Source organism: Notolabrus celidotus, chromosome 13 (genome assembly GCF_009762535.1).
Source record: "Notolabrus celidotus isolate fNotCel1 chromosome 13, fNotCel1.pri, whole genome shotgun sequence".
In the NCBI taxonomy this organism is placed as follows: domain Eukaryota; kingdom Metazoa; phylum Chordata; class Actinopteri; order Labriformes; family Labridae; genus Notolabrus; species Notolabrus celidotus.
Genome location: NC_048284.1, coordinates 24,649,552 through 24,661,835, shown reverse-complemented (window position 1 = coordinate 24,661,835; position 12,284 = coordinate 24,649,552). Strand labels below are relative to the sequence as shown.

Genomic DNA, 12,284 nt, shown 5'->3' with positions numbered 1-12,284 from the left:
AAGTATGAGAAGGAGCACCATCCTGCTGCAGAATTTGCCCTCTCTTGTGGTTTGAAATGTAATGGGCAGCAAGAATTTCTTGATATTTCAGGCTGTTGATGTTGCCATCCACTCTGCAGATCTCTCACACACCCCATACTGAATTTAGCCCCGAACCATAATTTTTTCCATTTTTCCAACCAAACTTGACTGTTTTCTGGGTGAATCCTAGGTCCATGCGGGTTCCAACGGGTCTTTTGCAGTATTTGCGGCGATCGGGATGCAGTTCAGTGGATGATTCATCAGAAAAATCAACCTTCTACCACTGTTTCCACTATATCCTTATGTGACAAGACTTTTGTCAAGCAATGTACAGTGGTGAGAGCAATGACATTCAATTTATGAAAAATTGATAAACTTGACATTTTGTGTAGAAAAAAAAAACTTGCAGTAAGATAAAGTGTCATTAACTCACTCTGGGGGCCCTCAGTGCAAGGGCTCTCCTCATTAATGATAGAACTTTTTATGAATCTTGGATAATGGTCAATTCAACTAGATTCCTGCAATGTAATGTTATCCAGTCTATCTGAAAATTTACCATAATGAATGCAGGATTTGTGGACACACTACTATAACCAAAAGAAGGGAGTATAATCCTGCTTTACAGCCAGAGAATGCATATAGATTTTCAGCGATTCAGAGCGTGTTATGCTAATTTATAGCTGATACATGTTGCTGTTTATCATACAGACATGATTACATGAAGAATAGAGAGGAGGAGATGAAATACACGGCCAATGTGTGGCCGACGTCCGGGATACTGGAAGTGTTGTAAATGAGGGAAAACACAATGCTGCCGAGCGGACCAATCACAGGGCTTGGGGTCCGCGTCGATTCTACAGGTAGTTACATTTATGAGGAGGTGCATATCCTGTGACATGATATATATATATATATATATATAGAGAGAGAGAGAGAGAGAGAGAGAGAGAGAGAGAGAGAGAGAGAGAGAGAGAGAGAGAGATGTTCATGTCTGAAGCTCCTGTGAAGAACTTTCTGTTTGTTTTGATTCTGGTGCACCCTGTGGACATAGTGATATCTCTAAAAGGGGTTCCTTTTTGTCTGCTAGCCATCCACAGGAAAAAGAAATGAAAATACAATTAGGATATTGTCAATCTTTATGCTAATGGGCTTGTTTGCTTATGTAGCTCATAAAGAGACATCCCTGTTACTTTCAGCCTGTTCCAGAAGAAGTTAAATAATCTTCACAGGAGCTTTAATCCTCTGTGTTTCACGTTTGAACCTCTGAGTAAATTAAAATGAGTTTGTTCATTTGAGAGTTTTTCTTTGAAGTTAAGTGACATGAAATTGTTATTCAAAGTCATATGCATCTTCAAATTTTACCACATTGTCGATCAGCAAATAAAATAACCCTACTGGCTGTAAGAGAGTTATGGTAGGCCTTTTCAGTTTCTATCACTCCCCATGGAAGGTGTCACATTCTCACACCCAAGGAAATATAATCTTGATTCCTGAATTTTCAAATATTAAAGAAAAACATGTGAACAAAAGCAAGCTAATGGCTCTCTCTTTCACCATCATTTTCACCATGCAGCGTCATTATTGAGACGACATCTTTGTTTTACAAAGAAAAGGCCCTGAATTATTTTGGAAAGGGCTGGACTGACACCTACTGGCCCCTGTGTGTTATTACTGTTGCAGCACGTCTTTTGCATATCAATTTTTAGAATTTTCAAAAAAATAGAAAATAAAATGTCGTTGACAGAATTAGGGCAACGGTGTCTTTGGATGTCACTATTTATAGTGCAGAGCATTATTTGATTATATATCGTATTTTGGAGCAGGTTTCTCTTGTCTTAAAACTCAAATGGAACATCCTCTTACATTTAAATTAATTATCAGACAATTTATTGTTTTTTTCTTTTTAAAGCTCAACATATAAGCTGACAGACACCAAGGTGTCTATCAATAAAAGTAGACTCCCTTCTCTCCCCCTCCTTCCACCTCTCCCTCCCACCCTCACCCTGCATTACGTCATGGGAGGACCGGTGCACTTGCACTGATCGCAGTGGATCTGTCTTGGTGGATTCTTAAGGTTTGCAGTGCTACACGAAGAGAAGCATGCACTCACAGAGAGCAGCGTGCAGCCTTTTGTCTTCAGATGGTCTGGTTTGGTTTCTCATCTGTCAGTAAACCCGACAGAAATAAAGTGAATCGCACAGAGCAGGGTGAAAGGCGGGACTTCCTTCGGACATAAACGGGTCCCGGCTGTTTATCTCTGCGTACAGCTTGAAGAAGAGCCAGTGCAGGATCAGATATCGAGGTGAGCTTGTTGACACTGTTTGATTTTGTGTTTCTTTTTCGCATTTGATTAATGTAATGTCAGTGTATACACTCATACAGCTTTGTGTCTTTGTTGTATTGTTGAGGGCAGAAGTGCGTGTTACAGCTGTTAGCTCTGCAGCTTCATGCTAATCTCTGTGTTTCATCTGTAATGTGTCAGACTGTTTATAGCAGGCTTTCATTCAGTATTTGAACTTGTGTGCCTCTAATAGATGCATTCCAGACAGCGTATCTACAGTCTACTTAATTTCCAATGACATCATTGATCACTTGACCTGCAATGTCTTTAGTGCTAATGCCTTGTTATATGACCAGAGACAGTTTTGTCCAAATAATATCAAGATCAGGGGACATGTCCTGTTATTGCTTGGAATTAGGGGTGTCTGATAAGACATCATGACAAGACAGGGTTTTTAAAAAGCAATATCCGATTTGATATTGTTATTGCAAAAATGTTATAATAAAACAGATTAATTGAATTACCACAGCAATAATAGGAAACGTAAAGCCAAACAACATGTCAACAGCCTTATTGAAACCTAAACACAGGCGTATGTTTTAAAGAAGTGGGACAAAGTTAACGTGACAGTGTCAGTCCAAGAAAAAAATCCATGTATTGAACAGCTATCACAATCTCTCCTATTCTCTAGACCTACAGTACTGACAATATTGTTTACACATTTTTCTTAACAGAGGTAAGTCTGTGCTTTGCTTGAGATTCATGTTTCTCCTGTCCCACAAATCCACTCCACTATTAGTTTCACTGTCTTCATTATTTGAGCAAAGAGTTTCTTAAGGTTTAGATGTCCCTTTGGATTATAACCCCTTCTCTTGTGAAAATCAATTTATATAATATAACTTTGAAGTAATGCATGCCTTGATCCTGATCCATACATATAGACAGAATATATTTTATGTTTACTTCTTACTAAAAAAAAAAGCTGCAGCTAATTTCTTTAATTATGTATAAACTTTGTGCTCTAAAACATTGATCAATAATCTAATTTACAAAATGTCTGAAAAATAAGCCATCACATTTTCCCACAGCCGGGGGTGACATCTAAATTTGCTTTTTTAAACCTACAAATTGTTCATTACCCAAAGCCATGTAATTAACAGTGTGATTAACCTTGAAAATAGAAAGATTTGAAAATTATTAATATTTTTGGGCATTTCCCCACAAAATGGGATTAGATGAGTTATTACTGCTCAAAATTAGAAGTCATTTTACACTGCTTATCAATTATTCAAATATTTGCCTCACCCAAATCCAAACCAGTGGTCATTCTTGCATGCAGTATAAAAATGACTATTAGTGCAATTTGATTCAGAAGCACTTGGCTTCTATATCAATATTTAACTTTCAACAATCCCAAATGAATATCATTGGCATAATGAGCGTTATGACAATTTGTGGTTGTTGGGTGTCTATTTTTAGCATTACTTTTTCAGCTGCATGCTTGGAAAATATGCTTGTAGGACAAAGAACTAGAAAACTGTCGCCACAGAGATAAGATACAGCTGAGCTGTCAGATCACAAGCTTGTGGGAAAAAGATTTATCAGACTATGCTGACAAAAGAATGAAGATGTCTTTGTATAACATGACAGATATTTTCTGACATTAAGTAGATGGAGTTATTTAGATAGATTTATGAGGAAAATAAGCAAGTTCTGGTTCTATACTGGTGATCTTCTGTCCAACAGCACAGTTTACGGATTGCTTTCTGATTTCCCTGAACTAGCAAACAGGCCTTAATTGCTCTGCCTCCCTGAGGTCTTCTAATGTGGTTTTTTGTGTGTTCTTAGGCTCTTATTTCTGCACAATGCTGCACCGCCTGCTGCGAGTAGGCTATAGCCCTCTTCTCTGCGTTTGGGTCCTGCTGCTCCCTCTGGTTTCCCTGAACGAACATGGCCATGAGAACCATAATGTGAGAGACCGCCCCAAGCTGCTTCTCGTCTCCTTTGATGGATTTCGCTGGGATTATATCGACCGGGTCCCGACGCCTAACTTCCACAAACTCATTGAGGAAGGGGTGAACGTGGATCAGGTGGAGAACGCGTACATCACCAAGACCTTCCCTAATCATTACAGCTTGGTGACGGGGCTGTACGCTGAGACGCATGGCATCGTGGCCAATGAGATGTACGACCCTGCTTTAAACCGCTCCTTCTCCATGGAGACGGACAGCATTTATGAATCACAGTGGTGGGAGGAAGCCGTGCCTCTCTGGGTGACCATCCAGAAAGCTGGAGGGCGGAGCGGGGCAGCAATGTGGCCAGGGTCTGATGTAAAGATCCATGGCATATTCCCAAACCAGTACCTCCATTATAACGCTTCAGTCTCCTTTGAAACCAGAGTGAAGCACATCATTGAGTGGTTTTCTGCGCCCAAAGGAGAAGCTGTGGATTTTGGGGTTCTGTACTGGGAGGAGCCGGATGAGAGCGGGCACAAACTGGGACCGCAGAGTCCCCAAATGGATGTTGTCATCTACGGGATCGATCAGAAGCTTGGATTCCTCATAGACGAGCTGACGAGGGCAGGGCTGTATGAGAAAATGAATCTGATAGTCACCAGTGATCACGGGATGGCGCAGCTTTCCCCTGATAACATCATAGAGCTGGATCAGTATGTGAGCAGAGACCTGTACACCTGGGTGGATAAGAGTCCAGTGGTGGGAATACTGCCCAAAGAAGGTATCACTGTAAAACATCTGTCACATTTCATGCTGTTAGTGTCTTAATAAGAGGAGAACAACTGCAGTTTGCTCTCTGAAGGATTGATTCAATTTTGTATCAGTAAAATTAAACTAAATACTAAATCAGTTCAGAAAAAAAACTTTACAAACTTGGCAAACTAATTTGGCATTGTTTATCCGCAGACTCTGAGATCATGTGGTTAGCCAGTTAAATGATTAGAAAATCAGTCACATCAGAGCATCTCTGATAATACAATATTATAATAGTCTTCTCATCTAACTCTTGACAAGAAAGCAAAACATTTCATCCTGAAGTTTATATGATAAATTGAATGTTTACATGATGAAATGTAAGAAAAAAATGTGTGTGGTCTGTACAGAGAAAGTCTGAAATAATCACAGGAAATCTCATCAAGTAAAGAATTTAAAAGTTTTGTAAAGTTTAATTTCATCATCACTCATTTGGATTATTGCTGTTCTCCAATTATGTATGTATATTTTAGATATATAGCGATTTAACCTAGTATCAAATACTTTTACTCAGTTTTTACTTCTGCTTTGACATTTCAGGATTTTCTATAAACAGTTTTAGTAAACTGTCTTATCTTCTCCCTTATCTTGAAATATAAACTTTGTATTAGTAAACATATGTTGTCATTCTTTGTCATTCGTCTTGAAGGAAAGCTTGAGGAAGTTTATGGAAAGCTTGAGGATGCAAACCCGAACATGGTTGTGTTCAAGAAGGAAAACATTCCCCAGCACTTCCACTATCAGCACAACATCAGGATCATGCCCATCATCATCGAGGCCAAAGAAGGCTGGACCGTGGTGCAGAACAGGAGCAGCCCCTTCATGAGTACGTATTCAAACCTCTTAACAAAGCTGTGTTGAGACAATATTCAGGTTGATGCTGCACACATGAAATAGGGTTTTTTTTTCAGATTCTTGCAACAGCCTTTTCTTTCTGCTCTATGAATAGCTTCACAGGAGATTTTTTCTTCCAGCCTTAATTAACAAAGAAAGCTAGATTTGTTTTCCCTTAGAGACAGCAGGAGTATGTGTGTGGGCTTCTCTTTCACTGCATACAAGTGCAGTTATTTTTTTCTAATCTTGCTCAAATCAGGAAGTTTTTTTGTTAATGCCACCGTTTTCGCCAAGAGGTCTCAATCTCACAAAAGGAGGAGTCTTCTTCACTGCAGTTGCATCTACTGATCGTACTGCTTACTTTCTCTTCTGCTGTAAAAGTCTTGTTAATCAGAAGAATGACTGGGTGGAGTGTGTGGCTGGAAGGAAAACCTGCTGACTCTCTGTCCTTCCTTCTACTTTTTACAATACTGAAGCGCATCAAACAGGCATAGATTGATGTGGATTAAACCATAGCTGTGCCAGTGGCATCTGCATTACAAGGAAGGCACTGATGTATATCAGTGTAGCTCTAGTCTTTATGAATCACATCAATGCTCACTTATTAATTATTACTATTAGTTTTTGAAGATAGAACCTGTACTTCCTGGTGCTTGAAGTTTATAATATTACAGATCAGAAATGTGAACATTAACTCTACCCCCTGTTTGGTTGTAATGTATGCAGTGTGTTAAAAAGTATACCTATAAGATCCATACACATTCATAGGCAGAATCTGTAAACCAGCCATCATTGAAAAAAAGAGCTGCACAAGAATACAATCATCTACACCAACATGTAAAGTTTGTAGGACCCATTCAGAAGCCCACCACGAGGTTCAGGTATTTCCCCAGCTTTCTGATGTAGGTATCTGCTCTTCCAAGTTGTACAAATAATACTTTTTCCAATGCTGATACTCTCCCCATTCTTGCACTGAAAGAACCCCCTTGGTCCTCCACCCACCTATAAGAATCTGCCTGCCCATCATAATACTAATTTAGACCCAACTTCTAGTGTGTGTATCCCCACATTAAAACCGATAGATCACCCAATAATCTAGGTCTGAATGGAATTTGGCTCTCTGAAACCTCACAGAGATTACCAGAAATTCTGGCCCAGAATTGTTGGACTTTGTCACAGGAACATTAAACATGGATTAAATGAACTTCCTCAGATTTGCATTACCAGCTATTTGACGTGTCTGTTAATCCTAATCTAAGCAAACTGGAGCAGTCATGTTAAAGAGATGCTGAATCTTGAATTGGATGAGGTGACCAGTGCATCCCTTGACACTGGTTTAGCATTCTTACATATTCTGTCCCACTTCTCATCATCCAATGTCTAGTTCAGATCTCTCTCTCTGTTTATAAATATGTAATCCCTTCTGATAATCTGTGGAATAGCACAAACCCTAAAGTAGAGGCATGTGACAGGTAACTGTGTTGCATGGCTGGCATGTCAGGAAAGAAACAAAATGTTAGAGCTGCTTGCAGTAAATAAAGACAAAAAAACTCAGCAGGGTGCGTTCAAAGTAGGATAAGTCGGATCTACTGCACCTGATTTGATAGAAGTTAAGCTCACTCATGCTGCTTTCACAGGAAGTACTAATTAACTGTATTGATTTGTCACAGCACAAAAAGCAAACCTTGTCAGTTCTACAGAAGTACAATAACACAGAGTCTTGGAGCAGTAGTCATACAGTCTAAGCTCTCATCAAGGCTCTTTCATTTTCAGTTTGCCTGTGCATCTCTGTGATTGATTTAGCAGTAACCAGTCTGTTTGGACAAACATTGATGGTAGTAAAATCATCTGACAGAGCAGCAGTGCCAGATTCCATAAATCTCCACACAAAATGTGCTGCCTGAGATTCATGGGAATAGGGAACTGGAAAGTCATATTTTAATAATGAAAGAATAATTAAAATCAAAGTGTTTAATCTCTTCATGCAAATATGTGTGTTTTCTTTTTCCACAGTGGGAAACCATGGCTATGACAACACTTTACGCAGCATGCAGCCAGTGTTTGTCGCCCGTGGGCCAGCCTTTCGCCAGAACTACATCAAGACCTCCATGCGCTCCGTCGACCTTTACCCTCTCATGTGCCAGATCCTGTCCATCAAGCCTCTCCCAAACAATGGCTCCCTCTTAAACGTTATAGACCTGCTCTCCCCAGACACGACTCCATCCACGCCCAGCACCCCTCCCAGGGTCACCGGGCACTCCTATGCCCCCGTCGTTGGTTCTCTCCTGGGTGTGGTGATGGTGCTGGGCTTTCTGGTGGTCTACATTAGACAAGTGACGCTCAAACAGCTGCCCTCGCTCAAACACAGACGCAGGGAGATGTCTCAGCCCTTACTGCAAGAGGACTTGCACCTGTAGCTGAAGAGGAAGAATGGAAGACATAAAAGAAGAGGAGATATTGCTCCCCAAGGTAGTCTGCTCTGCACAGAAGCATCCCCCGAACGCTTCCCTTATAACGACTTAATGCCAGTGTGATTCTCTTTTTATTAGACGGAGATCAAGGGAATTTAATCTAACCTCCTAATCATGTATAGAGGTGAGGTAAACCCTGTTTGCTTGTTTGTAAGGGAAATGTCAAGGGTTTGCTTCTGGTGCAGGCTTAATCAAGATAATAAACCTTTACATGGGCTTTATAGTGGCTTTGCTTTGATTGTCAATTCTGCCTACTATCATCTCGTCATCTTCATTGTCATTTAAGAGTTTAAAATAAGAGTGGAATTTCAACCTGTGAATCCAGGTCGGAAGCATCATCAGCCAACACCATGATAAGGTATCATAAAGGTGTCAGTACGCTTTGACAGGGGGAGAGAAACAGTACAAGTTGAAATGTGATAAATGCAAACACTTTAAGACAATCGTTACTTGATGGCATTCATAGTGTTGCACTTGTTATATTAAGGAAACAGAATTAGCTTGAGTAAGAAGCTCAGACTTTGCTTACTTTTCTCCCGTCTAAACATCTGACCTGTAGCTGAGCTGAGTGTACAAGATGTCAAATAGTCCACTTTGAAAGGTTACATACATTTTCAGACTAAGCCCAAGGGTGGGCTAGGTGACACAACAGTTGGTAGAGGACTGATTGACTCTTGATAGAGGATTTCAGTGCAGTGTGGGTAGACTACAATGATAGATTTTGGACATTTTTACTCAATATGCAGTTTTTTTGCTTGAATGTAATGTACACACTGGTGTACAAATGTGTCCCTCACTCCAAAGCATTGTTTTAGCTGCTGAGACCCAAACACTTTGTCTCCTTAACAATGGACAGAAAACAAGCAGAAAGAGGGTCACCAAAAAAAAAACTGTGTAAGTGAATCCAGTGACGGTAACGTTATGCTAAGTATAAGATCAGAAGTGACAGATCACCTAGCAGCCCCCTCACCAGACATGCTGTGCCCAGTACAAAAGTGAGGTTTGGAGATTGTTTATTTTATCCCCAATTCTGTATTAGAATGTTTTATGGATTTGGTCTATTTGTCTTAGAGAGTAGGTAACCTCTGCAGTGTCTTAGCTCACGTCAAAAACCCTGAACTGTGAAAAAAAGAACACTGAAAGAATCCTAATGTACAAACTTACAAAGACCTGAGCTACGTTAACTAGTGAAACTTTTGGTTTCTTTAGGCTCCCTTCATTCCAACTATACTCCTCATCTGGCAGAAATATCAAAATATTGTGACAAATTGGGCGGGAATCCCAGAGTGACTCAAAGTTTGATATGATTCGATATCATACCATGCCACACTTGATGCATTACCGATGATATCGGTTACATCACGATTCAGTCATTCTGAGATAACTGATTCAATTGCAAGACAATCACATATTGATACATCATGATATCTGATTGACTTTGAAATTAAGAAACTCTTCTTAAAGGTAGACTACAGGATAAAGATCATTAGCGCTACTTTAAGAAGTCATAAAGTCCAAATGGAAGGTATATTTGATTGGAGTGCTGTATTACTTATAATTAGAATATTGATACAACAATTGTATCCCCCAGATCAGGACTGATGCCTAGTCCTCCCTACCAACATATATTGTTATTAGTAATTCTAGAAAACCTATCATGATAATATTTGTGCCATATTGCCCAGCTCTACCCAATTCCCACCACCAACATCAGTTTAGTATAAATAGAAGAGGTCTCAGATGCCATTATCCATTTAAAAAGCAGTTCTTTTGAAGCATACTGACACCTTTATTACCCGACAGTAAATGGGCATTTTCAAATCTATGCAAAGAGATTTGTATGTCATAAGGTACAGAAGGAAAAGGCCTTGCCAGGTTTTTGACACTAATTGTTCTACTTGTAGTCTGAGCACTGAATCAGCTGCTCCTTTGAAATAAACTGTGATGAATCAGAAAAGTATTCAATAACCAAACAGTTCCAGGAGGTCAGCAGGAGTCAGCACTAATTTTGAATATTATACTTGGAAGCAAATGTTACTCCAGAGTCTCACTCCATGTGCCAGACTACTGCTCATACATGTAGGTCATTCCATGATTGCTCTTTAATAGTCAGTAACCATTTGCCTTTGAAATAACAGAGACATCTCTCTAATGTGTGCAGTCGTTTGTGTGTCAGTCTGTTTTTTTGTAGCATTTGTGTCTGGAGGACATTTTTCTGTATAGATGACCGTGTACTGCCCTCCTGTTCAAACATGGACTGTCATAACCATGGCCATTTGTTGTTGAAGTGTGAAGTGCAATTGCTATTGGTCAGTATTTCGTCTTAGGGATTTTTAAGGGTTTTGTTGTTGCTCGGTTGAGAAGACTATTTTGGCATGACTTGCGAGAACTGTTCCCCTGATTTGCACTATAGGATAGAAATGAAACAGAAGGAAGGGGCAGTCGTTCGATGCTTTGTAGGTCATGTTTAATTTGCACTTGTTGTTTGTAGTAGCTATTTGAAACATTAAAAAAAAGTGAGGTGTCTCTTGCCAAAAAGCTTTTTAACAAGTGTAGTAATAGAAAGTCAAGTAGAATCCAAATCTTCAATTAAGAACTCTAATATTTTTTCAGCATCATTTGAGAAGCAATTGGTTCTATTTCTGTCTTCTGCTTTTAGATGCACTGACTAATACCTGTGGCCCAAAAATGACAGACATCACTGTGATATATAGTTTTTACTAAATTTTAAATTCATAAATTGAAAGAATTTATATGGAAATTGTTAATTTTCTGATAATTGTTGTTTTATGAAAGAGGTGTCTGATAATTTTCCCCTGAATTTTTGAAAGATTAAAGAAATATATCAAGAATATATTTAAATAATTATGTGGAAATTATTTGAAAGAATGGATATTAGATCAGGTTTATCTCAGTGGATTATTAACTGGATTAGAATTATGGATATTTAATATGATTAACAAATTAACTATCTTTGCCATGTTGATGCAATTAAAGAGTCTTCTGAAACTAAAGAGATCTGTGTGAAAGAATGTGTTTTTTCTCTGTGTGTAATTTACTTGTGTGAGATGACTATAAGTGATGATGACACAACCTTCACATGTTTTCGTGCTTCTATTTGTTTTCAATTTAAGGAACACTGACAAACCCCTAAAAAGTGTCACGAACGAGGATTATAAAATTTTTGCATTTGGGGACTTCATGGATATCACTGGGCTCGAGATGGGGCTTAAACCTAATGTGGGTTTATAGGTTATCAGGTGCTACCAAATGCAAGGCCCACTGAAGTGTTAAAAAAATGTGATCTGTTCACACTCCTCTTAAAACCTTCGCCCATATACTGTATCTCCAAAAGGTGGATATAAAATAAAATAAAAGCAGATATAGTAATTATATTAGTATTCAAGCTGTTTTAGGGGCATCGGCGAAAAGGGGCACCAGCTATCTGCCATGGGGCACCAGCTATCTGCCATGGGGCACCAGCGCACGTAAAGATGTATATTATAAAAGCATCTCCAGCACAGTTTTGTAGACCATTTAATAATCTCTTCAGTTTTCTGTCTGTCCTTGGCAGTCTGGAAACATAAGGTAGTAGCACAGGTTTAACTGTAGCCTGGCAAAAATAAGAGCAGGCTGGTACGAATTTAAGTGGACAGGTAACCTGGAGATAACAGAATTGAAATATGTATTTAAGCCTCTGACAAGAGACATTAATAATAATGTCTGTCTGTTAAATAACTTGTTAGAAACTGCTCACATGAGCTCTAACTTAGAAACCTTACATAACAGCCAACATGATTAGATTACACTAGCGGACAAACTATCAAGTTTCAGCCCTCCAAAAGACTGCCAAAAGGTGAAGTTTTATCTACTACTAAGGTTATTCCACTTAGTATGTCTGAAAGTAGT

At 39.1% G+C, this 12,284-nt stretch overlaps 1 protein-coding gene across 1 annotated transcript; it reads left to right on the top strand.

Moving 5' to 3' along the window:
* Positions 1-2,026: 2,026 nt before the first annotated feature.
* Positions 2,027-11,389, top strand: enpp5 (ectonucleotide pyrophosphatase/phosphodiesterase 5). Its single transcript, XM_034699998.1, has 4 exons — positions 2,027-2,323; positions 4,151-5,038; positions 5,720-5,896; positions 7,918-11,389. The coding sequence occupies exons 2-4, from the start codon at positions 4,168-4,170 to the stop codon at positions 8,319-8,321; spliced, it is 1,452 nt and encodes a 483-aa protein (XP_034555889.1). The 5' UTR covers positions 2,027-2,323; positions 4,151-4,167; the 3' UTR covers positions 8,322-11,389.
* Positions 11,390-12,284: the final 895 nt, after the last annotated feature.

Bases quoted from the DNA above. Each gene is read 5' to 3' on its own strand.
- enpp5 (XM_034699998.1), top strand. From the start codon at position 4,168: ATGCTGCACCGCCTGCTGCGAGTAGGCTATAGCCCTCTTCTCTGCGTT. The intron at 5,039-5,719 runs GTATCACTGTAA...TTCGTCTTGAAG, and splicing joins GGGAATACTGCCCAAAGAAG to GAAAGCTTGAGGAAGTTTAT. The intron at 5,897-7,917 runs GTACGTATTCAA...CTTTTTCCACAG, and splicing joins CAGGAGCAGCCCCTTCATGA to TGGGAAACCATGGCTATGAC.